The sequence below is a fragment of the Orcinus orca genome, chromosome 14 (genome assembly GCF_937001465.1).
Source record: "Orcinus orca chromosome 14, mOrcOrc1.1, whole genome shotgun sequence".
NCBI lineage: Eukaryota > Metazoa > Chordata > Mammalia > Artiodactyla > Delphinidae > Orcinus > Orcinus orca.
Window position 1 is genome coordinate 17,255,862 of NC_064572.1, and position 27,452 is coordinate 17,283,313.

Sequence of the window (27,452 nt, forward strand, 5' to 3'; positions counted from 1 at the left end):
AAAGGATCATACACTATGATCAAGTGGGATTTATCCCAGGGATGCAAGAATTCTTCAATATATGCAAATCAATCAATGTGATATACCATATTAACAAACTGAAGGATAAAAACCATCTGATCATCTCAATAGATGCAGAGAAAGCTTTTGACAAAACTCAACCCGCATTTATCATAAAAGCTCTCCAGAAAGTGTATATAGAGGGAACCTACCTCAACATAATAAAGGCCATATATGACAAACCCACAGCTAACATCATTCTCAACAGTGAAAAACTGAAAGCATCTCCTCTAAGATCAGGAAAAAAAAACAAGGATGTCCACTCCCACCACTTTTATTCAACATAGTTTTGGAAGTTCTAGCCATGGCAATCAGAGCAGAAAAAGAAATAAAAGGAATCCAAACTGGAAAAGAAGTAAAACTGTCACTGTTTGCAGATGACATGATACTATACATAGAAAATCCTAAAGACGCTACCAGAAAACTACTAGAGCTCATCAATGAATTTGGTAAAGTTGCAGGATGCAAAATTGATACACAGAAATCTCTTGCATTCCTATACACTAACAATGAAATATCAGAAAGAGATATCAAGGAAACAATCCTATTTACCATGACATCAAAAAGAATAAAATATCTAGGAATAAACCTACCTAAGGAGGCAAAAGACCTGTACTCAGAAAACTATAAGACGCTCAGGAAAGAAATCAAAGATGACAAACAGATGGAGAAATATATACCATGTTCTTGGATTGGAAGAATCAATATTGTGAAAATGACTATACTACCCAAAACAATTTACAGATGCAATACAATCCCTATCAAATTACCAATGGCATTTTTCACAGAATTAGAACAAAAAATTTCACAATTTGTATGGAAACACAAAAGACCCTGAATAGCCAAAGCAATCCTGAGAAAGAAAAACGGAGCTGGACGAATTAGGCTCCCTGACTTCCAACTATAGTACAAAGCTACAGTAATCAAAACAGAAATACAGATCAATGGAACAGGATAGAAAGTCCAGAGATAAACCCACACACCTATGGTCAACTAATCTATGACAAAGGAGGCAAAAATATACAATGGAGAAAAGACAGTCTCTTCAGTAAGTGGTGCTGGAGAACTGGATAGTACATGTAAACAAATGAAATTATAACATTCTCTGACACAAAACACAAAAACAATCTCAAAATGGATTAAACACCTAAATGTAAGACTCTGTGACATAAATCGCAGCAAGATCTTTTTGGATCCACCTCCTAGAGTAATGAAACTAAAAACAAAAATAAATAAATGGGACCTAATTAAACTTAAAAGCCTTTGCACAGCAAAGGAAACCATAGACAAAATGAAAAGACAACCCACAAAACGGGAGAAAATATCTGCAAACAAAGCAACCAACAAGGGATTAATCTCCAAAGTATACAAACAGCTCATGGCAGCTCAATATCGAACAACCCAATCAAAAAATGGGTGGAAGATCTAAATAGACATTTCTCCAAAGAAGACATACAGGTGGCCAAAAAGCACATGAAAAGATGCTCAATATCAGTAATTATTAGAGAAATAGAGATCAAAACAACAATGAAGTATCACTTCTCACTGGTCAGAATAGCCATCATCAAAAAATCTACAAACAATAAATGCTTGATAGGGTGTGAAGAAAAGGGAACCCTCCTGCACTGTTGGTGCGAATGTAAACTGGTACAGCCACTATGGAGAACAGTATGGAGATTCCTTAAAAAACTAAATGTAGAACTACCATATGATCTAGCAATCTCACTCCTGGGCATATATCTGGAGAAAACCATAATTCAGAAAGATACATGTACCCCAATGTTCATTGCAGCACTACTTACAAGAGCCAAGACATGGAAGCAACCTAAATGTCCATCAACAGAGGAGTGGATAAAGAAGATATGGTACATATACACAATGGAATATTACTCAGCCATAAAAAAGAACAAAATAATGCCATTTGCAGCAACATGGATGGACCTAGAGATTGGCATACTGAGTGAAGTCAGCCAGAGAAAGACAAATATATTGCTAACATGTGGAATCTTAAAAAATGGTACAAATGAACTTACTTACAAAACAGAAATCGAGTCACAGATGTAGAAAACAAACTTATGGTTATCGGTGGGGGATGGGGGAGGGATAAACTGGGAGACTGGGATTGACACATACAGACTGCTATATATAAAATAGATAACTGGGCTTCCCTGGTGGCGCAGTGGTTGAGAGTCTGCCTGCCGATGCAGGGGACACGGGTTCGTTCCCCGGTCCAGGAAGATCCCACATGCCACGGAGCGGCTGGGCCAGTGAGCCATGGCCGCTGAGCCTGCGCGTCCGGAGCCTGTGCTCCGCAATGGGAGAGGCCACAACAGTGAGAGGCCCACGTACCGCAAAAAAAAAGATAACTAATAAGGACCTACTGTATGGCACAGGGAACTCTACTCACTACTCTGTAATGACCTATATATGAAAACAATCTAAAAAAGAGTGGATATATGTATAACTGATTCACTTTGCTGTACACCTGAAACTAACACAACATGGTAAATCAACTATACTCCAATAAAAATTGTTTTAAAAAATGAAATACAGGAGCTAAGACTCTTAAGTACTTCACGTGCCAGCAGTGACAGTAATGCTAGAGCTGAATCATCTCATTAATCCTCACAATAACCCCACGAGAGAAACCGTTACTCTCTGCACGCTGCAGATGATGACAAGGCACAGAGAAGCCAAGCAACTGCCCCAGGTCACAAAGCAGATAATCAGAGGAAGGGGATGCAATGAGGGCTTCAGAGCTTCCACTGACAAGTTTTACGATAAACCTTCAGCAGGTGACGATGATGAAGGCTTGGAGACGTTGGAAGAAGACACAGAAGAAAGTTCAAGATCGCGGAGATGGCAGCAGGGCCAGGATGGAAGCAAAGGCCGTCAGGCAGGCCTGAGTTTGACCCTGGCTCAGCTACTTGTGGCTTTATCAGGATCCTCAACCTCTTGGAGCCATAATTTCCTCATCTGTAAAATGGGCACAGCGAGCACTACTTCAGAGGTTTGCTGGGAGGAATGAATGCGTTCACTTGGGTAAAGCACTGCACACTAGACATGGTAGCACCTCCCCACTGAGGTGCTGACTCCCACAGGTGTGCCTGCTCAGAGCCCCACACAGGCCATTCCAGACACACAGGCCCCCAAGGTTCCTAGGGAGCCAGAGCCTGCGAGGACGCCCTAAAGCAAATGCAGTGCCTCAGCATCACCAGGAACTTGTCGGCAGCGCCCGCGCACCTTCCCCCGAGTCAGAACTCAGCCTGCTCTGGAGTTCCAGATCCTCTCCTATATAGAGCTTCGCTGCTCCTCCTGTGGCCCAACCAGCAGTGCCATCACCTGGTCGATCACTGAAATGCAGGATCTCGAGTCCGAGCCCAGGCCTGCTGGGTCACGTCCTCACCTTCCCTGGACGTGCTTATCCCTTGGAGAGTTTCATCCTCCGGGTGACGAGAGCAGCCTCACCTAGGTCAGTGCCTCTGGCTGTGGCTGCACAACAGAATCACCTGGGGAGTTTAAAAATCCACTGTGCCCAGCTCCCACCGCCACAATTCTAACTGGCTGGGGGTACAGCTTGGGCACTGGCGTTTTCCACGGCTTTCCAGGTGAAAATGGGAGCAGGGAGCACAGGGAGCCTCTCTCCTGCCTCGGCTGCTCCTGGCTGCAACCAGACCCACTTTGAGGCTGCAGACTCAGACATCGGTGGACAGCTCTGGAAGCCTCCAGAAGCCAGCCCGAGGGAGGGGGAAGATGGGGCTGGGGTGAGCCCGAGGATGGAGCCCCCAAGGACCCGCACCTCTGCCCCAAGTCAGCTGGCGCTGGTATGGACAAGGCAGAAGCCCTTTAGGGAGCAGTGGGGGACGGACTTGCACCCAGCCTGCCTCCTCTGATTCCTTACAGCTGTGCCTCTGTTCCCACAGGAGGAAGGCCAGCACCTTCTAATTATAGATGCAGTCGACTCACAGCCGGGCGGGTGAAAGCGATTCACCGGCTCCTAGAAGCCAGGCCCTGCCAGTTTTCCACCTTTCCCACCTCACGCGCAGGCCCCGGTGGGCGTGAGGGCATCCCAGGCGCAGGGGGGAAAGGAGCGCGCCTGCCAGCTCGGGAGAGAGCTGGCTCTGAATTCAGTGTCAGCGCTTGCCCGTCTCTTCCCTGGGTTTACTTGGCTCTCTGGGGGCACCATGGAGGAAGAGGGTCCTCCCTGCATGTGGTCCCAGGGTCCCCATGGCCAAGCCTCAAAGGGTGCCGGGGTGCCAGGCGAGAAGGCTACAGCCACTGCCCCTGCACAGGCAGAGTGGCACGGTGGCGGTCAGGGGGTGGGCAGGGAAGACTGGCCGGGCAAAGGCTGAGCCTGAGGAACCCTTTGCTGCCTGTCTGGATGAGCCGCCACCAGCGGTGTCCAGCGGGCTGGCCGTGGGTCAGGCGGGCCAGGTGGGCGAAGCAAGGAGGCGTACGAGTTTCTTGTGTCTGCACTGTTGCCCTCTCCCTCTTGCCGCCCCTCCCGGGGCTCCCGCCACCACTCTGCCTGACACAGGCTGTCCCGGCACCCCTAGGCTCGGCCGAGGCACTCCATCCGACTAACTCCTGCTGCCGCCCCGAGCGTGATACGGCTGCAGCTACCCCTACACCACGGCCCAGCCCAGCCCCCCGCCTCCTGAAACTCCATTCCTTCAGCGCTCCCTGTCTGCACCCTCACCCGTGACCCTCACGTGCACACCTGCCGAGTCCTTTCCTGTGGTTTCAGGCCTGCGTCTCGGACCTGGCGACAGAGTCCAGGCTGGAGTCAGGAGACACTGTCTCGACGACGATGGGGAAGCCTCTGAGCTGCTCTGAGCCTCCATTTGCTCCGCTGTAAAGTGGGCGTAGAGGTTCTTGCCCCTCCTCCCTCGCAGGGTTGCGATGAGGGTTCGATGAGAAAACATGCCCCTGGGAGCAAGAGCAGTGCTGTTCTGTGCCTCCTGCCTCTGTGCCTTGCCTCGATGGAACCCTAGTGGCCCAGCACGGGCTGCCGCCGCTTCCGACCCACGGCCTCTGACCTAGGGCCTCACAGCCATCCGCAGGCCACTGGCCTCCCGCGCGGGCTGTGGGCTCTGCTCAGGTGCGAGACCCTGTGGCTCCACCCCAGCCCGTGCGTGCGCGTGCGTACAACCCAGGCGTCCGGGGGTGGGGGTGGGGGAGGTCGGGTAACACCCTGGGGCAAACTCGGATTAATGAGGCAAAAAAGCTTCCCATCCCCACTATCTACTTGCTCTCCCTCCCTCCCTCCTGCTTCCCTGGGACCAGCTCCCCCATAAAGTGGTGGCACGTTAGCTTTGCCTCCATCTCTAGGGAGGCTGGGCTCAGAGAAGGGCAGCCATTCTTCTTGCTGCCACAGCCCCGCCCATGTCGAGATGAGGCACAGCTGAAGGCTCCCAAGTGCCCCGAGGGCCTGAGCTTAGGCGCCCACACACCCAGTCCCCGGCCCAGGCCTTCTCCAGCTGTTGGTTTGGGGCAAGTTACTCCATCCCTATGAGCCCCAGCTGTTTGTCAAACAAGACACTGGTCCCCAGACTTCCCGGCCTGGGTGTGGGGATACAGGAGGGGAGAAGGCAAGGAGGGTGGCTTCAGCCCAGAACAAGTGCTCACACACCCGGCGTGTCGTATTTCCGAAAGTAATCAGCGTCCTCTGGGTTCTGCTCAGCCCCGCCAAGGCCTGCATGAACATGGGATTCCTTCCTGCGGGTACAGCCCAGAGCTCTGCGTCCACACAACTCAGGCTGGAGGCCCCGTTGAGGCACTCGGTGAAAACCTTTAGCTTCTGAGTATGTGCAGCTGCCCTGCACACACAGCGCACACAGACACACCACAGACACATGCGCACACCTTCTAAGGAACACACCGCTCCAAAGCATCAAGGACATGGAAGCTGCTGGACTGAGGGCCCAGGAGGAGAGGGAGGCACAGTGGGGAAGTAAGAGGAGACCTTAGGCAGCCCCACTGCTGGGAGAGATGCCGGCAAAGATGGGAAAAGAGGGTTTTTAGGAACTTGCCACAGAAGATTATGAATGAAATTCCCTTCTGCAGCCTCTTCAAGAGACTTGGCCACACCACACAGCTTGTGGGATCTTAGTTACCCATCAGGGATCGAACCCGCAACCCCGGAAGTGGAAGCGCGGAGTCTTAACCACTGGACCGCCAGGGAAGTCCCTCTTCAAGAGACTTTGGCTAGAGATCTGGGTGCCGCTCACTGCTGCAGTGCTTTCTAACGTGGCTCTAGCGAAGGGGAGCCTGCAGGCAGCAAAATCGGGAGGAGAGTATCTGTTCCTGGCTACACGCGTGCAAAAGCCGGACACCCGCTAGGAGGGGCGGCCACACACACAGGCATGTGTGTACGGCTTTTGTGACCTGGGGCACAGTCCTTCCGCTCACAAACTCCAGCTGTGCCCAAGACGGCCTTCAGAGACCCTGCACTCCACTCTCATCACACAGGAGCCCCCTGGACCCCTGGGAGCCGCAGCTGTGACAGTGGCCCAGATGGTGCTGAGCCAGGGCTGCTGGACTCACTACGACAGCCAGAGCCCACCGTGTGCACCCGGATGCGTCCATGGCTACACCGTCATGTATCTTCATGTCCTCCACTCACACACTCGTCCAGGCCTGCTTCCTGTACTGAGAGGCTCAACAAGCCCTGGGGAGGCCTGACACTGCCCAATGGTCTCGTAAAAGGTTCCCACAGCAGAGGCTGTCACAGACAATTTACTTAAACATACTTGGGTAAGGAATGCACGTGACACTGACTCGAGACAAACATCCAATTACTGCAGCATCTGTGTGCAGGGCTGTCCGTGCTCACAACTGTCCGGGGCAGCGCTGCACAGCTTCCTGGAGGTGTTCCCATGCCCGGGGGCTGCTCCTGCCTCATCTCTTGCCTCCTGGCCCTTGAGGGGGAAGGTCCCTGCCCAGAAGCAGGGCCCGGGGGCCTCCGGTTCAATGCCCCAGCTCTGGGCAGGAAGGCGGGCTGGGAGGGGACGGCAGGAAGGGACTCGGGGCTACAGGTGGGGCAGGGACCTCATCCTTCATGAGCCACTTGGGAGGGACCCCACCTGTGGGCTCTCCGGGCTCCGCAGGCCTCCTGGCCTCTGATGCCCAGCTACCTGCTCCCAACACCACCTCTGCCCTCGGGGCACATCCTGTGAAAGGGGTGGCAGTGCTCAACGAGCATTCACTGCGCCCCCCCCAGGGCAGCCTCAGACACAGCCAGCTCGGCCCCAGCTGAGAATGGGGACAGCAGCCCAGGGAGGGAACAGCCTGCTACACAGCTGGCTGCTACACAGCTGGACGGGAGCAGTGTCAGGCCCCCCACTCAACTCTGAAAGGGAGGAGCTGTCTGGGGCAGGTTCCCAGGGCACAGGCAGAATTCAGGATCCCTTCCAACCTTGGAGTCTGCAATTCTGGAAATTTCTAAGAAATGGAGAAGCAGGGAGAAGCTTTCTTTGACTAACCTTTGGTACTTTCAACGTTTATCATCAGGAGTTGGGAGCCCAGCCATGTGCTGGGCTTTACATATCTCATCTCAACGCAATCCCTCCAACCCACAGAGGGTGGTGTGGAGATGCCCATTTCTTAGATGAGGATGCCAAGTGCCCACGACTTGCACTAGGCTGCTTAGGCAGGCAGTGGTGAGTAGGTCTGTCCAGGCCTGCCTGCCCCGCTGCCCTGCTCCTTCTGGGGACTGTCATTTCTCCTCATCATTGTGCTTGGCCGGGGTATAACCTTCCGAGCATCAGATGAAGGCTGAGGCCCTCACCCTGGGCACATGGATAAGTGCCCATTCCCACGGCATTCTGCATATGATTTCAGGGATTGACGGGCTCGCAGAAGCTCATCCATGGATGGCAAGTTAAGCATTCCAGCTTCCTGGAAAACTGGGACAAAAATGGCCCTGAGGGCCCATCTTGCATGAGCCCCCAGGGATCTGCTGGGAGGTGGAGGAGGGGCACGAGTCAGCCCCCTGCCTCTGCCAGGCTTTGCAAGTGGTGCTTCTTTGGGAGGCAGCACATGGACTTCTATTTTTTAACCCACTCAACAAAATGGAGACTATTTTTAGCTCAGCAAGCTGCAGGGCATCACAATTAGCAACTGAAAATTACACATCTTGCCAGTCTCCCCTCTGTTGGCTGGAGGAGAGAGAGAGAAAGTGCTCCTGGGGGGAGCTGGGTGCCAGCCCTGGCCCACACCCTGGTGGGCCACTTAACCAGGAGGGCAGCCTTTGGCCGAGATTTCAGAATGAGTGCATTCAGGGGGCTGTCTCTGGTTTCATCCCAGTTCCAGAAAAATCCAGAGCTGGTGGGAGCCAGGCAGGAGCCCCATCAGCTCTCAGAGGCCACAGTTAGGGAGAGACCCATGCTGGCTGCTTGAACCAGGGCCAGTAACACTGGAACTCAGCTCGGCTGGGGACCTCGGGCAGCTGAGGCCAGGCCTCCTGCCCCGTCTGCACAATGGACCCAACCACCCTTCTAGGGCTAACTGTCTGGTTCTCTGATGTCATTTGCACTGGGGTGGGGTAGGAGGTGGGGTGTTCCACCGAGCCCTTACTCTTCGACCGACAGACTAACCAATCATTCATTAATTCATTCATTCACAAATGGCACCAAGGACCTGCCTACACACTGGAGATCTGCCAGTGAAGGAAACGGTCTCTGTCCCCACTGAGACCCCCGGCGCAGGCTGTGGCTGTCAGGCGTGATGACCACACGGATGAGGATGTGATATTAGGGGTTAGAAGGAGAGCAGTGCTCTGGAAGAGGAGAAGAGGGTCGGGAGAGCAGCTGCCAGCCCGAACCCAGACACTCCTAAGGCAGAGCGCTCCCTCCTGGGGGCCCTTCTTCCCCTCCCCAAACCCCAGCTTTCAGAGCTTCCTAACTTTGAGCTGAAATGTGTGTCTCCTAAGCTCCAGAAGCCCTGGTCCTATCTGCGGGGACCACATGCTGAAGATCCGGCTGCACACGGCTGGGCGGAGGCCCGGCCACCCCATGAGCTGGGACCCAGAGCCCTCTCTGAAAATGGCTACGGCAGCAACTTCACAGGCAGCAGTGAGCACAGCCGGAGGCCACCATGCTCCAGACATGCTTAGTACCTGCTGGTTTCGGTGGAGTCAGAACTGCAGGACACTGACAGGCACTTGGGATACCTGTCCTCCAGGTTACCCACCGCCTTCCTAGACACAGTTATGGCAGCTGGTACTGCCCCTCTCCTGATCCCGCCTCTGAGGCCCTCTCCGCAGCCTGGGCAGCCACGGGGCCCTGCTGCGGCCAGGAAGAAAGTGGGGAGAAGCTGACTCCTCTGTCCAGGCACACAGATCCACTGGCCCGGCTGCACTGCCCTGTCCTGGCAGGTGGCGCTCAGAACTGGCTCTGGGGACTTCCCTGGCATCCCAGTGGTTAGGACTCTGCTTTCACTGCCGAGGGCGCAGGTTCGATCCCTGGCTGGGGAACTAAGATCCCGCAAGCCTTGCAGCGCGGCCAAAAGTTTTCTAAAAAATTTTTTGAAATAGAAGAACTGGCTCTGCCTTAGAGGTGGCTGCTCTGCCTGGGGTGGGGAGTGGGAGGGGTGACATGCCCTCTTTAGTCCTCACCCCTGTACTCCTGTGGCCTTGCCAGCAGGGAAGAAGTCCTCCTGAGGGCACGGCCGGCCCCATCCTTGCAGGCGGGGCCGCGGGAGCACCCTGCAGCTCCCATCCTCCCAGCCTGATGGGCCTCGGGGGCAGGAGGGTGAGGGGTGACGTTTTTCACATAAACCAAGCTTCAAGAAACCGTACGCGCAAGTGCCGGGAGGAAGAGCCACATTTACCTTTGTGCACCCTTGGGGCCACCAGGGCAGGCCCGGCCCCAGTGGAGGGCTGCAGGCCGGGCTCCAGCCAGGAGGTGGCTGGCATGGGAGCCAGAGCCACGCAGCACTTCGGCGCCTTCTCCACAAAGGCCCGGCCTCCAAGAGACGCTGAACAATTAAAGCTTTGTTACAGATGCATGATTCATTTTTTTTTTCCTTCTGAATTCCTTCCTATTACCAAATCCTATTTGAATCGACTACAGGAATCTTGCCATCTCCTCCTCACACTCCTAAATACAGATTCTGCCGCGTTGGGGTTTTCTCCTCCTTCTGTTCTGCCTTTCTGTCCAGTCAGCTTCTTCTGGTGGCTGCTCAAGGGACAAAATGGCATTGTCCACCAATAACCATCCCATTATTGAGCCTTGAGAGGCCCGAGGAGGAGCAGGTAGGATTCCAGAGAATCCCTGCCTTCTCCCCACAGGGTGGGCTGCTGGCAAGCCGGCCTCCCACTCAGGGCCCTCAGGGCAGGGCAAGGGTGCCCGGGGCCTCCCCTTCCGCCCACCCACCCCACCCCCACCCCGGCCTCAGATTCCACAGGGGTCACCCTGCGCTCCTGCACACGGCCAGGTGACGCTCAGACTCCATGTGGAAACTGACATAACCTGGGGAGGCACTCCTGTCATTTCTGGGGGTTCCAGCAAGGTGCCACGGAGGAGGGCGGGCTGCAAGGCAGAGCGCAGACCCCCACCTCAACTGGAACTGCACCTCTGGGATCCCCTTCCTGTATGGGGCATCCACTTAAGGCTGCTGCTCGTAAGTGTGCTAAGCAGAATCTGGGGCAGCCAGAGCTCCCCCCTGAGCAGAACCCCAGGTTCCAGGCGGCAGCATCTGACCCAGGCTCCCGCTGCTCCGGCCACAGGAGCCAGTCAGGACCCCAAGGAGCGGCAGGGCGTGGCTGTGAACGAGCAGGATAATGGGGGACTGCGTCAGAGCTCAGGGTCCTTCGGAGGCAGGGAGGCTGGGCCCCTAGGGAGGGAGGGGGGCGGGGTCCGAGCCACGCTCAAGCCTTTCCAGGAGTGAGTAGCAGCCTCTACTCCACCCGCCAGGCTGCGTCGGGGGGGTGCCAGGGTACAGAAAAAAGAACGTATAGTCCTTTTATTTTTACATGACATCTAATTAGGCTGAGCAATGATTTTCCTTTGTGTTTAAAAACAAATAAAAATCAATTTCCTTCGCTTGAATTGTCATCCTCCTGGCAGACACCCAGAGTGGCAGCCCTGGGATCCCGCTGCACTGCAGGAGCTGGAGACTTCTGTACGCTAACCTGCTGGTGGAGGGCAGCAGGCACCCAGCTCCCTGCTGGGCCTGGATAGAAACAGGACCAGGACGTGCGTCTTGACCCTCCAGCAGAAACATCTCCCGCTCCCTGCGCACGTTCTCTGTACACAAGCAGCTTTCCTGCCACATGCCCTATGTCCCCTGGCCCTGGCGGCTGGTAACCAGGTGTCTAGCCCAGCCCCCAGGAATACCAGCTGCACAGCTGCCTGCATCCCTCCCCAGGGCAGTGCACTTCCCCGCACACCGCCCTGCACACACTGCTGGCAAGGCAGCTGTCACCCCATTTTCCAGACAAGGAACAAAGCCCCAAGGGTTTAAGTCATCAGCCTTAGGCCTTACAGCTCCAAAGTAGGGGAGCTGGGATTTGAACCCTGGTGTGTAACCACCACGATCTGATAGGAAACCCAGGACCATCAGCGCAGGCTCAGGAGAAGGAAGGGCAGGTGCGAGGCGAAGGCAGGTGGAGCCGGCCAGGGCCCCCGCGAGATGGGCAAGGCCTGGCCCAGAAGGAGCCACCTGCTGGCACTGTGCAAGGTGAGGCCAGTGAGCGCAGCATCGTGGGGAGCAGGGCAGGGTCCAAGGGCCAGCTGTGTACGTGCCCTCACGGGGCCCCTTGCTGGACAGCCCGATCCAAACCCTCCCTGAAACAGCTCAGCAGCCTCACTGCCAATGAGTGACACTCACAGGGGGTTTCCACCTACTGGGCTGCCTACACATCCCCACAGGGCCCTCCGAGGCATTATTGACCATTGTCCAGATGAGGTGCAGCCCAGGAGGCGAAGGACAGCCTGAGGCCACACTGTCTGGCAGGGCAGAGCCAGGAACAGCCCACGGCTCCTGCCTGCAGGCTGGTTCTTTCTGCCAAGAGTTGAAAGTGCAAGGCAAACTGCCAAGAACACGCCTGCCCCGCTGTGCCCAGGAAATGGGGCCGGTGCCCAAGCACAGAGCAGGGAGCTCCTCTTCGTGGACCAGAGACAGGCAGGATGCCAACTAGAACTTTCTACAATTCCTGACACGTGGTTCAGACCCAAAGAGACGAGTGGTAGAAAGGAATGAAAATACTGCAGGGCATTCTCTCAAGACGTGGGAATGGAAACATAAAGAGAAAAATGCATGAAATCCCATGGCCTAAAGACAGCACAGCACATTCTTCTATCCGAGAGTACTCATCCACATTGTTCATACATCATATCACCAATGAAACCCTGATGGAGTACCCAAACAGAAATGTACAGGGGACAGAATGATGTGTCTAGATATTAATAAACACAGCTGGATATTAATAAACAAATGATGAACCCAAAAAATTCACCCACTTGATTAAAAAACTTCCCTAAATCATGTTTGTGTTCAAGTAGCAATCAAAACTCCAATTACAGACACATCAGAAAAATAACCCTTGTAAGAAATCTCCTCATGAAATTCGACATGGCCAAAGCTGTACTCAGAGAAAAATTCATGGACTTCAATATATTTTAAATAAACAGGAGGAAATGAAAACAAACTAAGCACTTGATTTAAAAAGCTAAAAAGAGCTTCTCAACAAAACAGACATACAGCAAAGCAAACTAGAGGAAGGAATTACTAAAAGATAAATTAGTGGATTGAAGGAAGGAAAGACAGTAGAACTGGCTGATTACATTCAAGAGCTGATTTTCTTTGGGAAACACAAATTAAAAAGATAAACGTCTGGCAATTCTAATCAACAAAAGGATGGAAGAAAGGAAGGAAGCTGGCAGACAGGGAAAGAGGGAGGGAAGGATCGAGACTGGGAGGGAGGAAAGGAATGAAGAGAGGGAGAAATGCAAAAACAGAGGAATGAGAAAGAGACTCTAACCACAGATGTGGAGAAGAAACTTTAAACGAATAGATGATGTAAATCTGTGCTAAAAGGTCTGAAAGCATTTTGAACTAGGATATTACCTAGAAAATATGAATAACCGAGATAGACTAGAAATGTTTAGAACGCAAAGAAGACCAATAACCAGAGTACAAATTAAGTAAGCTGACAGCCAGCTAAACCTCAGAGAAAGTAAAAGCAAGCCCCGGCTGAGCCCGTCTCCAAAATGAATGACTTCAACCCTTGAAGAGTAAGATAATTTTATATGATAGTTAAACTATTTCAACTACACAATTCATACTGAAAACCTTTCCTATTCATTTCATGAAGCTAACATAACCCTTATTTATAAATGTGACAAATATCTCCCCTAATAGAAAAGTAGGTATAAATTCTTACCTATGAAGATAGAGGAAAAATACCCCAAGCAACATATCGGCAGAATGAACCCAGCAGCATTTCCAAGCACAATCGAGCCTGACCCAGTGGGATTTATTCCAGAAACAGGATGATTTAGCTCAGAAAAGCTAATAAGTCAACACATTAATAGGTCCAAGGAGGAAAGGAATTTGATGATTCTGCTATATACAGGAAAGCCTCATATGATATCCATTCTTGGTGTACACTCTCGGCAATTAATGTAGGAATGAAATGTACTTCATGATGAAGATTATGTATTTGAAATTTAGAGCCAATTTCAGACTTAACAGTAAAACATTAGAGGCCTCCTCATTAACATGAAGATCAAGCCAAGGACAACTGCTAGAGGTGTGGGGACGTATGTATATGTGTAGCTGATTCAATTTGTTGTAAAGCAGAAACTAACACACCATTGTAAAGCAATTATACTCCAATAAAGATGTTAAAAAATAAATAAAAAAATAAAGTTGCTTTGTACCTTTCAGAAAACACACTAAGATAAGAAAATGTTAACAAGATACATTAGAAATGAATTAAACTCATTCCTGGGTTTTCCAGGGAGCCCAACTGAAAAATCTGTTCAAAATACTGAGAGTTTAATTACCAATTACCTAACATACATTTTTTAAAGATCGCTGTCTTACCTATCAACCTCGCCTGGAGACAGGTATTCCCATCCCCAAAGACATCCTGACTCAGTCCGTGTGGAGTGCGTGCTTTCACCCCAGCGGCAGAAGGGAGGAGGGTGTGTGTGAGCCAGTGCCTGCGTGCATGCGTGCGTGCGTGCGTGCGTGCGTGCCCTGGGACCTCCCAGCTCTGCAGGTCTCCCAGCCTCTGGGCAGGGACGTGTTGCTCCCAGTGGGCCTGCCCTGCCACCCAGGTCAGCCACCCAGCCCACAGCCCCCTTACTGGCCACACACCCCTGACACCGCAGCATTCTGCCCTCCAGGCTGGGCACCTCTAGGGGCCTGCCACCCCTCTTCTAAGGAGGTTGCACGGGGCCCTGGTGCGCGCAGGGTGGCCAGGCTCTGGGGTCGGCCAGCCCCAGAATGAATGTCGCCTCTTCCTGCTCTGCTCATGGCGCTGCCTTACACCTCAGAGCCTCAGCTTCCTCTTGTGTCACTGGAACAGCCACCTCGTGAGGGTTAAAGGAGACGCGAGAGCTGGCTCCAAGTCCTCTGACTCACAATCGCCACAGGGGGCGGCTCGTGCGGCAGCGACACTGACCTTTGGGAAATGCCGTGGGCTTGGCCCCAGCCAGGCAGGCCGGTGTGAGCGGGACAGTGAGGGTGGGGTTCTTCCACTGGAGGCTGAGACACAGGGCAGTGGGTTTGCCAGAGAAACCCCACCAGCTGGCCGGCGACCATGAGGCCACAGGGCCAGAACGCTTGGGGGCTGCAGGGCTCCAGGGGGTGAGAAGCAAAGAACCACAGTGGAGGTCCCTGGCTGCTTTCCTCTGGAGACCCCGGGGCCACTGTCCACATGACCGATCACCCAGGGCCCTCCAATCTGTCTGCCTCTGGGCTCCCCTTGTCCTGGAACCCACAGGACTCCAGCCAGCAAAGAACCTGGCATAGTGGACATCCTGGGCAGGGGGCCAGCTGTGACCCCTGACACCCTGGCTGAACTCAGGCAAGCCACAGCACCGGTGGGCCTCAGCTTCCCCACATGTAACACATGGAAGCCGAACTAGGCAGTCTCCGTGGGCCATTCCAGCCCTCGTGTCTGTTTCTCCCTTCCCTCACTTATTCAGTCAACAAACATCCCTGAGGTCCTACTGATCTGTGCTGCACACTTGGAAATGGAAGAACCCATGGAGCTCAGTGTGTGCCACTAGGGGTAGAAGTAACACCGCAGTGCAGTATGAGAGACTCGGGATTAGAGGTCTGTGCTGGCTGGGTGTTGAGGGGGCACAAGGGTGGAGGGACTATCTCTGTAGGGAGAAGTCAAGGAGGGCATCCTGGAGGAGGTGATTTGGAGGTGGGCTTCCAAGGATGAGCAGGGGGTTTCCAGTGGGTTAGGAGAAGGAAGAGCAGGGAGATAAAACAGGTCTCCTGGCTGACCTGTTTTTATCAGGATTGTTTGTCAGGACTGTGACACCACAGTCCTGACAGACCAGCCCTCTTCTGGTCACTCAACAGCAGCTCCCCAGAGGGTGAGGGCCAAGGAGCCCAGCGCTGTGGAGGGTGCAGGCAGCTTCCACAGGTACCTCAGCTCCGTCTCTCAAGTCAAACCCTACCCATCCCAAAGCCAGTGTGTGACTCCCCATCCCCAAGCAGCTCTCCCAGATGGCCTAGCTCGCACAGCCCCTGCACCACTGTGGTCCCTGTGCTTGGTGGGTACGTGACCTACAGGTGGTACTGCCCCCAGTGCTCCTGAACCTCGACGGGGATGGCAGCCAGGTCGACACAAGATGCTGTGGCCCCCCACCTCACCTTGCCTCCTCCAACCCCAGCAGCAGGCAGGCCCAGCAAGATGAGGGCGTGGTGCCTGGACCAGGCTGTCCTGAGCCAGCAGGTACAGGTGTAGGCGGCGTGGCCAGGAGGCAGCAAGGGCTTGCAGGATGGAGCAAGCTGGGGCTCCATATTAGCACCCCAGGCCAGACCCTCCCCTAACTCCATACACCCAGCCGGTGCCAGGAGACATCGGCCCGAGGTGTCAACCAGTCCCACCTCCTCCCCGACCCCCCGCCCCCCGCTCCACCTGCATCCTTTCCCGCCTCTCCTTCCTGGAGTCGGCTGTCTCCTCTCCATCTCTACACCACAGCTCCACTGTCAGCAAGGCCACCTGCTTTACCTTCAGAGTATATCGGCCCTTCTCTCCTCCTCCGCTGCCACCTCCCTGGTCTGAGCCCCTGGGCCCCTGCGCTTACGCTCGCCAGCTCTGCTCCTGACACCGGCCTCCAGTCTGGTCCTCTTCAAAGCCTTGCCTGACCTCTTCCTGCTGTGCTCCTCTGCTCCCACTGCCACGTATCTCCCTCCCTCTCCTCCAGCAGGTCCTCAGGCTGAGGCCTCCCCTGACTGCCCCACCCAAGACACAACAGCTGCCCCACACTGGTGGTCAGTGCACTGGGCACCAAACGTGTTGGACCCCTGCTCGCCAGGCTGAGCAGAATTGTCATTACTGGTCCTAGCGAGACTGAGTGGGGTCCTGTGACTCATCTGGCTCAAGAGCAGTGAGTAGAAGTGACGTGTGGCACTCTGAACTGGGGCACTGAAAGGTTAGTGCAAGGGCCTCTCTCCCCCTCTGCCATGGGACCTGTCAGCCCAGGTCCTTGAGTGAGGAAGGCTTGGAGCAGGGCCCCGCCAAACCATGAAAAACTCGCTGATAAGTGAAAATTACAAGGTGTTGTTATAAGCTCCTGGCTTTGGGGGTTGTTTGGTTACCGCTGATAACCTAAACTACCCTGCCCTTGATATGCACCCTTGATATGTTCTATTCCTCTTTCCTGCTTTACTTTTTCTCTTTAGCACTTAGCACCATGTAACATTCCATATTCCATTTCTTGATTGTGCTTTTCTTTTTCCCTCTCTTGCTAAAAGGTGAGCCATGAGGACAGGAACTGTGGTGTCTCTGGTTCCCTGCTGAATCCATGGTGCCTGCACACAGCAGGTGCTCAATAAATGTGCACTGAATAAGTGAAAGAATGAAGGACTAAATGAGTCCTGCTTCTTGGGCACAGCCAGGCCCAGTCAGCCCAGCTGCGGCCCCCTTCTGTGCCCCACCTGCACTGAGCCTGAGGTCTACACCGGTCAGCTCCAGGCTGAGGGCTTAGAACGGCGGCACCTGAATCACATTGCCTGATTGCCTCAAAGGAAGGGTTTGAGCCATGGAAATGCAACACTGCCTCATGCTCTGGATTAATTCCAGGACAGGTTCTCAGCCTCCCTTCCTGTAGAAAGGAAGCTGGCCCTCACCTTGGGGTCCACACCCCTGGAAGCCCCAGGCTGGGCCTCACTCTCCTTAAATACACAGGTGTCTGTGGGCCCACACAGGCACAGTCCTGCCTGCCCTGCCTCTCCCTCTCTCTCACACACACTCCATATATAAACATGCCCACATTTTCACATACTCTCACTCTCGCCCACACATCACACATACACACCTCCCACGTGCCCACCTCATCACAGACCTCCTCTCCCGGCACCTCCTCCAGGGCAAACAGGTGGTTCTGTGTTCAAGTCCAGAAAAGGATCCACTGTCGTCTTGGCGCTTATAAGCCTGCCTGTGCCAGTCCCAGGGCAGCCACCCTCCTGCCGACCCCGACCCTGTCACTGGGGCTGCTGTCTCCTGCCTCTCCGGCCCTGCCCACCCCACATGGGTCCCTACCAGGTGTGCAGGTGCCACGCGGCCACAGACTATCACCGGCGTCCGCAGGCCGTGCCAGGTAGCAGCCTGGGCTGCCCATCCGTTCTGAGTCCTGGGCGCAGCCCACCTGACAGCTGGTGTCCCAGTGAGGACCCACAGAGAGAGTGGTTCCCAAGGGCAGGCTTCCTCCGGGCCTGGCCAAAGATGTTCTCAGGATGGCCACACTCCTTGTCCGGAGGTCAGGACTGCTTCCCGAGCTGGGCGGCGCAGGAACCCCTGACCCCGCAGTCCGACTGCAACCAAGGGGTTGCCCTGCGAGCTCGTCCACGTCACCGCCTCCGCGACCCGCCATCCCGCACCTGCCACGCGCCGCAGCCCTACCTGGGGCTCCAGAAACATCCTGGCAGCCTGCTCCCAGCGCTGCCTCCCGGCGCCCCGGGCGTCACGCGTGCGGCCGCTTCTCTCCCCGCGCACCACTGCAGCTCCAACCCTCCGCCCCGCCCGCGGACTACCCCACGCCCGCCTCCTCCCGGGAGGCGGGGCCCGACCAGGGCCGGGAACGCTAGGATTCTGGATGGGGCGGAGGTGAGGGGCCAAGGGGTAGCGAGGGACGGGGTGGGGCCGAGGGACCTCGAGGCAGGGCCAGGGGCGGTCCGGGGCATCGTGGAGTTCGAGGGGGGCGTGGCGCGGGGGCGGGGAAAGGACCGGAGGGGCGGGGCGCTGCTTGGAGAGCGGTGGCGAAGGTGCAGGGGTTGGGGCGCCGGGAGGGGCGCGGCGTGGGCAGGGCACACAGGCCTGGCGCTGGATTTGGGGGCGCTGGGAGTGCAGGCGGAGCGGGCCGTGGCGTCAGGACGGAGGCCATGGCAGGGTGTCGGTGCTGGGTGCGCCGGGTGGGCTTGCGAAGGGGGGCCGTGTGGGTCGGTGCTTAGCGCGCGGTAGGAGCGGTCGTCCTGGTGAGATCCAGCTAACGGAGAGCCCCGTGCGCCCCCATATCCTCCCTCGAGCCTCTCTTCCCCCTCCCCGACCTCACCTCATCGTAGAGGTCCACTACAGAGCTACGGCAGGTGCTTGGCCAGCGTCTGGCTTGAATGCCTCCCCTCACGGGGCTCTCACTCCACACAGCTCTGGCCTCGAGCGTCCCACGGAACTCTCTGTCCTTCCGTTTCCTTGAGTGAACACAGGGGACACGGCAGCTGCTTTTGTGGGAGGACTACTCTAAGACACAGCGTGGGTCGGACCTGGCACATGGCACAGCGAGGCGTCCTCCCGCCCCCAGGAGCCCTGGCGCTCAGAAAGAATCCTGTCCGGTGACGGATCTTCCCCTCCCCCGCGTTCCTGCGTTGCCCCCAACGCGGGCTCTGAGAATCTGAAAGGAAAAGGTGGACTGAGGGAAGAGCGGGAGGGAAGATCTCTGGGAGATCTAGAACCGGAGGGCCCAGAGGCTGAGTGGGGAGAGGGAGGGGGTGGGATCTGGAAGAGCTCAGGAACAAGTTCTGGGGCTGGGATGGGGAGAGGTGATGCTGTCAGTGTCCAGGCAAGTCCCAGGACGCCGGCCCCCAGCAGCCCGTGAGACAGCCATCTCTCTTCCCAGCTACCCGTTCTCCTTTGCCTGTTCTCTCACCAGTAGCAAGATTGGCCCTGAGGCTGAGTCCTGCTGGACAGCTATTTCCGTCTTGAGGAACCAGGGGCTGTGCTGAGTCCCTTCACCAGCCTCCTCCAAGAGAATGCAGGAGTTTGGAGACAGCTGTCCTTCTCTTGGAGGTCTTCCCCCACCCCACTTTCTCTACTAATACTGGAACCCAGGTCTCACTGCTCCAGCACCTGCTCCTGTGGGCAGGCAGTCAGGAAGAGGGGGGCAACATTAGCAGAAATGGCCAGGGCTGCAGACTGCTGGCACATCAGCCCCCCAAGCTTCCACACTGTCCGTCTCCCCCTGCTGCTTCTGCATCTCATTTCAGGCCAGTCAGAGGATGCAAAGCTAACACTGGCCTCTGCAGGGGACTTGTGGAACCGGGACCAGCCTGGGCCCTTGGTCCTGAGCCCGCCTGGCCACTCTTCCCCTTCAGACAGCTCCACAGTGCCAAGAGGGGTGAGGGGTTTTGCCCTGAGGGAGCTTGCCAGGCACCTACCCCTGCTGTCCTCGGCCCTACCCCACAGCCCTGCAGGACATCTGGGCCCTCAGGCAGCCACAGTATTTCCTCAGGAAGTCCATGTGGGCAGTTAACACCCTCTGCACCCCGAGCAAGCCTTCCCCTCTGCTTCTCTAGATGTTATGGCCCAGAGGAGTTGGCTAGGCCAATATGCAGCACCACTGCACCTTTCTGTACATGCTCACTCACAAATTTCACAAGCAACCCTAAGAACCTTGGTAAAGTAGATGCTTCCCCAGGATGAAGGAGCACCCTCTGCCAGTAGTCTCTGCAATGGGAATGTCCTCACAGACACAGGTGGTGCTCTCTCGCCTTTGCTCACAGGTGTGACCTCAGCATTCATGTGTGTACATGGACTACGTCCGCATCCCAAGGCAGCAGGGAGATGGGCGTGCCAGGGCTGTCCCCTGCCAGGGTGCTCCCCTGCTTGAACCTGTGGGTGGGGCTGGGCGTAGAGAGCAAGGTGCTGCAGGGAGGACTTGTGGGGACCGGCACAGGAACACAATGACCTTGCCAGAGCTGGCTTTAGAAAGTGGAGAAGGAACCAGCTGTGGTGCGGCCAGCAGACATGTGCTGGGGGCTTCTGGAAAGATGAGGCACCCCAGATGAGGCCATGAGGCCAGGAACAGTACATCCATCCCGTGACCATGAGAGGATGCTCTGAGCAAAGAGCAAGGAAGCCTGGTTCCAGAATGACAGTGACCCTGGACATCCTCCCAAGTACGGACACCTGGGACTGACGGGAAACTGGGACAGGAGGCTGGACTCACTGCTACAAGCTCCTAATCAGTGTCCTTGCTTCCACCTGTCCTGCCTCAACACAGCAGCTGGATTGGCCCTGTTAAAACCTGAGTCAGGTCCTGCCCTTCCTCTGCCCAGACCCTCAGTGAAATGAAAGCCAGGGTCCTAGTGGCCCTGCAGGCCCCATTGGCCTGCCCCCATTTGAAACCTCCCACCTTCCACTCACCTCTGCCCCCACCGGCCCTGCATGTCTGCATGGCTCTCCCACTTGGGTCTTTACTGACGTGTCACCTTCTCGGTGACATATTTACAGTGTTAACCTCCACTCCCACACTTCCTCTCCCACTGAACTTTCCTTCTCATGGCTACTTCAGTTGACATATTCTTTCTACTTCCTTATTTGTTAGTCTCCTCTAGGTAGAATTCGAGCTCCATGAGTGCAGGGCCTTTGTCTGTTTTGTTCACTGCTGTGCCCCAGTGACTGTGACATGTTTGCATGTGGCGGCACTTGACACCTATCTGTTGAATGAATATGTGTGTATGTATGTCTGTGTATAACCGTGCAGATATAGATATAGGTGTATGTATCTACTATAGGCCTCATATCCAGAATATATAAAGAACTCATAAAAATCCAAAAAGTCAGAAGACCCAACTTTTTAAAAATAGGCAAAAGACTTGAAGAGGTACTTTACCAGAAAGGATATCCCAAAGGGTGATACACATAAGAAAAAGCATTCATTAGTCATCAATGGAAGGAAAATTAACACCACAGTGTGATACTGCTGTACACCCACCAGGATGGCTAAAATGAAAAGGCAGAAATATCCAAGTGCTGACAAGGATGTGGCACAACGGAAACTCCCAGCCGCTGGTGGTGGGAGCTGAACTGGTAAAGCCACGTGAGAAGATGAACCCATAGTGCCTACAAAAGTCGAGCATATACAGGGCCAGAAACTCCTCCCTGGGTGGAGACCCACCAGAAATGCTTACATACTCACACCCAAAGACCCATCCATGAGTGTTTATAGCAGCACTCTTCACAATGGTTCTAAACTGGGAGCCACCCAGCCGCCCTCCACAGCCAGGAGGTGTAGTCACTCAGGGAGCACCCCACAGCAACGAGAATGAACGAAGACAGACACACACAAGGAGCAGTCTCAACCACCATCACGGGGAGCAAAAGAGATCCGGCGCGAAAGAACATCTAATCAGCATCCTACGGGGCTGCTGGGGCTGCGGCTGGGTGCTGGTCACCCACGTGCTCACCCCGTGAAAAGTCACTGAGCTGCAATATTTATGACTCATGCACTTGGCTGTATGTACATTACACTTCAAAACAGTTTATGTTTTAAAAACAGAAATAACTTCCCAAGCAGAGCAGGCAAAGCTGTCTGAGCCCCAAGGCCCTTCCAAGTCTGCTGTGAGCCACAACTCAGAGAAGGCGAACTGGGGAAAGGAGCATTTTAAGGACACTGGTGGTCTCTGCCTCCCTCTCCTCATTCCCCTCAAGACCAAAGGCACCTCTGGTAAAAAAAAAAATTAAAAAAAAATAAAAAAACCACAAACAAACAAACAAAAAGCCTGCTCCTTCCTTTAAAAAGGTACAGCCTGCAAGGTTTTAGTTTTGGAAGATGGAAGGTGGCCTGATGTGGGGTGACAACTTTGAAGAACAGAGGAAGCAGGAACCCAAGTGCCCACACAGATGGTGCCCACGCCAGCATCACGACAAAGCCCCTGCAGAGGCTAAAACCTCAGAAGCTAGGGTTCCAGGGCAGCGGGGTGGGGGGCAGGCTGCCAGAAGACGCAGGTGAAAGTCTGATGGCATCTGCGGGACCACGCAGGGGTGAGCACCAAGGGCGAGGGAGCAGGTTACGTGCAGCCTCTCCTTCCTGCACGGACTCCCCTCCCCACGCTGCCCAGCTGGGGCCACCCTCCTCCATCCCCACCAGCCACTTATCACCCAGGGCAGCCGTGCAGGCAGAGCTTTGGCTCCAACTCTGAGTGCGATGGATGAGGTGGGCGCCTCTCTGAGTTATCATTTCCTGGGTATAAAGCAGGGTTCATGACACCCAACTCAGGATGGCTGGCAAAACATGAAGCCAAGTGAATCAAGCACTTGGTGAGCCCTAGAGACTTCTCAGTTTCTAGTTCCGAGGGCTTGAGCTGTCCAGAGGCTCTACGCCTGCCCTGGGAAACAGCCTGGGCCGCCTGCACTCAGCACCTGTCCACTGAGAGGCCCTCTCCTGTTGCCTCCACGCCCCCGCAAGAGGGCTCAACAGGATCCGGCTGGGACATGGCGTGGCCTGAGGGCCAGTCAGCACTCTGGGTGGTCAGGGTCGCCCTGCGGCAATCACACCCATGCAAACCCGTGAGCTTCAGGGCACACGCATGGCCGACACCCTGGGGAAGGGCGAAATGCCAATTCTACTCAGCTGCTGACCCTGTCCCCGGGCGACCTGGAGCAGTTGGGCACAACGATGTCCACCGAGGAACACACACGGGTCTCTGCATTTCCCTAACCCTGTCTGATTAATACTCCCCTTTGGAGAATAATGTTGGAAGCAAACAAATCGTAACGGTTTTAGGTGCCACTGAAGCCAAGGTATGGAGGAGAGCAAATGGGGGGACAGCTGACCATTCTGATGCCCCCCTCATATCACAGAGGTTACTGCTCTGCCTTAAGAAACAGCCCCCAGCAGGGCAGGGTCCTCCACGAGTCTCACCCCATAGCCTCTGCTTGTCCCCCACTGTAGGTAGAACTGCCCGCTCACCCCGGGTGTGTCACTTGCTGCATGTGTGTAACCGGGCGCGTAACTAACCGTGACTAACAGCACGGACTGCTTGGGACAGCGGCCACTTGCTGCACCCGGGCCCTGTCATCACTCTCCCGTCAACAAGCTGGGAAAGGAGCAGGTGGAGATGGGACTTCAGCTGGCCACAGGGCTGTGTGGTCCCTGCAGCACGGCCCTCTCCACTGTCCCAGCTCTCACGCCTCCCCCACCAGGTGCAGGGACCAGTGGGTGTGGTGGGGTACCACAGAGCCAGGTGGGCTGGGTGGGGACGGTTCCCCAGGGGCCTGGCCAGACCCAGAGGGTCCTGGGGGCTAGGGAAGGACCTGGGTGGCCCTGGCGAACAGGGCTGGGAGGATGCAGAGATCTGGTGCACGGGGCAGGGGAGGGCCGTGCTCCCACAGAGGGCGCCAGGAGGTGCCGGACGTTAGAGAAGCAGCCCTTTGGAAGGGGGATTAGTCGCATCAGGAGAGTAATCCCTCCCTGCTAGGTGCCACCTCCGCTTCCAGAGAAGGAGGAAACACAGGTGGGAGGAGGGTCTTCCCTCATGCAGGTGAGGTCCCTCAGTGGAGGGAGGGAGGGAAGTGGGGAGCCTGGGCACGAGCACGTCTAGGTCCTGTCCGCCCAGTGAAGGGGGCAGTTCCTAGCAACGCCCCTCCCTGACCACACCCACCTGAGTCCTGCCGCCCCTTCACACTGAGTGCCCACCGATCCCGGCTGGCAGCGGTGGGCAGAGCACGGACCCGAGCCCACTGCACGAAGATCACCAGGTAGAGGTGGAGCGACCTGCCCAGGGCGGCCTGCAGGAGCCCCTGGGCTGGTGCCCTGGTGCCTATATGGGGAGTGGGCCAGGATGTGGGGTGGGGACGCGCCAGCACCAGGAGGGCTGCCCAAGGCCACACTCCAGCCCTTTCCACAGCCCACCCCGAGGCCTCAGAGAGGCCACACTCAGGTTCCTGCTCTCAAAGAAATAAATTAATTTCTCCTAAGCAAGGTTTCCTTTCAGGCAACACTCCTAGCCAGTCCACCTTCTGGAGTGAGGCTGTTTTCTAGTCTGTGTGTGGGACCAGCCACCAGCATTTATCTTCTGAGAGCAGAGAAGGGGAGAGAATGCTCTCCCGGGGAAAGGTGGGAAGAGGATCCACTCCTTCCCCCAAGGAAGCCCAGACCTGCCTCCCTGGCCGGTGCCAGAGGTGGGAGCTGCAGAGGAAGCTGCCTGCTCACCTGGGCAGATTCCCCCTGGACTGGAGTGGCAAGGCCCCGCCTGCCACTGCACCCCAAAAGTTTCCATTCCTCTGACTCCAACATTTGGCCAATAGACAACCCTGACATTGAAGGGCCTGGTCCTTTCCAGTGCTGGTCATCGTCAGAGAACATTCCTCTTGCCAAGAGAACATGACCTCCCCATTTGGAGGCCCTGCCGCAGGGAAGCTGACCCTGGAGGGGTCACATGGAGGTCAGGGCCGAGGTGAGACTTCTGGGTCTTGCAGGGTCCCAAAGCTGGGAGGACGAAGATCCTGAGGCTGGGTCCTTCGGAAGGCCCGTGACCTCAGGCTGGGCAGCCCTGTGGCCTTGGAGCCCCGCAGGCCACTCTGTCCAGGACAGTGGTTGTTCTCTGGGTGGCGGTGAACCAGGAAGCACACGGGACTCTCAGCGAGCTGCCCCCTGAACTGTGATGTCATTAGCAGACAGTCCTGGACCAGGTCACAGCCTCTGTGAGCCTCAGTCCCCCACCCAAAACCAGGACTCACTACCTGAGATGAAGCAGGTCACGATGTAAGCCAGGCGCCCATAAAGAGCCTGATGAGAGTATCTGCAGGGGCAGCGGAGGCAGGGGGTGTAAAGGGGAAGACGGAGAGAGACCCTTCCCCACACAAAGCTCCCACCCGAGCGGAGGACTGCCTGGGGAACACGGACAAGGCGTGAATGTCCTTGTGGAACCCTGCAGAGCCTCAACCTCAGAGCCAGACAGCATGCAAATGAAGAAGCAGGAAAGGCCCGTCCACAAGGAGCAAACTGCTTCATGGCAACCAAAAGCCCGAGTCATCAATTTTCACCCGTGCACTCTGCAAAACTAACTTTAAACGTAACACAGGGTGTTTGTGCAAGTGTCAGGGTCACTGGTGGGAAAAAGGGGAGAAACGGGTGGCAGAGATGGGTTCCCTCAAGGCACCTCACGGGAGAACAGCCCCTCCTTGGCAGCAGGCCTGGCTGAAAGCATAACTGGTCCATGCACACACACGTGACCTTGTGCATGTATATGTGAGTGTGCATGTGTTTGCACGTGTGTGCTTTGTGTGTGAATGTGCATGTGTATGGTGCTAGCACGTGTGTGTGTGCATGCACGTGCCTGTGCTCTCCATGTGCACATGTGTGTATGTGCCTATAACACAGACTGGCATACACCCTCTGGAAGGTTAATCGGGGTGCCTGCCTGCCGTTGGCCATCTCTCCAATGGCCTCTTTTGCTCTCTTCTCTCCATTTGTCCTCGTTGAATGCTTTCCAGGTTTTCTCCAATGAACGTGAAGGGCTCTGTCACTGGCATAACGCAGTGCATGTTTTTTCGCTAAAACCAGGATGTGAGGCTACAGTACTCCTCTGGAGGATGCCTGGCGGGAGGCCACGGGGGGAGCCCACGGGGGGGGCCTGCCCTTGAGCACCCTCACCGGCTCCTAGAGAAGGGAGACCCGTTCCCGCCAGCCGGGGTATAACCAAGGGAGGAAGGGTGCCCAGGGCAGACAGGTGGCATGGAGAGTCAGCGGAGCCTGAGGACCCCGCTGGTTGGGTGTCAGGAAAGGCTGCATCAGGCAGCATGGCTGCATGGGAGCAGCACCCTCCAGACAAGGGACACGGCCCCGTTCCATCTCACCCACCAAGAGCGTGATCTGCTGCGTGTGCTCAGCAGCGCTCATCGCTTCTCTCCTTACGTCCCGCTAGCTTCTCCCTCCAGCTGGCAGGCCAGAAGGCTCTGCTTGGTACTGGGCAGGGCAAGCTGTGGGAGTCAGCCTGACAGGTGCCCTCCTCTCCACACGGGCTGGTTTTCACCGTCTCGGGGATGTGTCTACTTGATTCTTACCTCCAAGACTTACGTTATCACCCACACTCCACACCGTCCTTCTTCTTCCCCCTCTGTCCCAATACCTTTCAGGCCCACCCTGTCCCCTCCTCCAGGAAGCCTTCCTGACTCTTAGAACATGCTTGAGGGCCTTGCCCTTGGACTACCAGCCCATTCACGAGGTGCACCTTATACCCTAGTCTTCTTCCCACCACCTCTTAAGGAGAGCTAGTGGCTCCCTAGAGGCCTCCCCGAGGATCGGAGCTCCTGTCTGGGCTCCATAAATCCAATGTGCTGTGTTGTATTAGTGATGTCTGCCTCAGGTGAGGCTGTGGAGGAATAGGGTACCAGGGCCCTGGATCTGCATCCCTCCTCCAGCTCCTCATTGGTGGGCTCCTCAACCACTGGGTGGCATTTTGCATTCCTAACTAGACTATTCACTTATTCGTTTTTTAAAAGTTAATTGAACATTTACTACATGCTAAGTTCTCAGAGACACAGTCCCTGCTCTCAGGGTTTACTCTCAGGGCTGTGGGAGGGGAGAATGGTAAACACAATACAGCTGGTGATGAGAAGGGCGATGGCACAGAGTCTGTGGGTCAGAGGGCGCCTCCCTGGGGAGGTGAGCCTGGAGCGGAGGCTGGGCTGCTGGGTGGGAGTGTCCTGGTAAAGGTACCAGGAAAGGTGTGCCAGGCAGAGGGCACAGCGAGTGCAAAGGAGCCCAAGAATGGAAGGAGCTTGGTGCATTCAAGGCACAGAAAGACCAATGTGGGGACCTGTAGTGAGAGACACCTGGACACTATGGCTGTCCTGGGAATTCTCCAGAAGCTCTACTGAGTGGCCGAGTTGGGAGGGGGCAGGGAGGAAGGGAGACCCAAGCTACCTGGGAGGCTTTCCCCAACAGAAGGTGTGAAACAGAAGGTGCAGGGTTTGACAC

The 27,452-nt window shown here is 55.5% G+C and overlaps 1 protein-coding gene across 12 annotated transcripts in view; it reads right to left on the minus strand.

Annotated features, from left to right (window-relative positions):
* Positions 1-27,452, minus strand: part of RASGEF1A (RasGEF domain family member 1A) — a 311,582-nt gene that overhangs the window by 20,999 nt on the left and 263,131 nt on the right. For 2 of the 12 annotated variants that reach the window (XM_004283825.4, XM_033412973.2), the window contains exon 1: positions 18,158-18,422. The exons of 8 other annotated variants lie outside the window; for them this stretch is intronic. In XM_004283825.4, coding sequence (XP_004283873.1) covers positions 18,158-18,175 — 18 coding nt within the window. In that variant the 5' untranslated portion in view covers positions 18,176-18,422. Of the gene's footprint in view, positions 1-4,780; positions 4,933-18,157; positions 18,423-18,806; positions 18,993-27,452 lie in introns of those variants that run through there. 2 more of the 12 variants (XM_033412975.2, XM_049696663.1) reach the window with 2 other exon arrangements.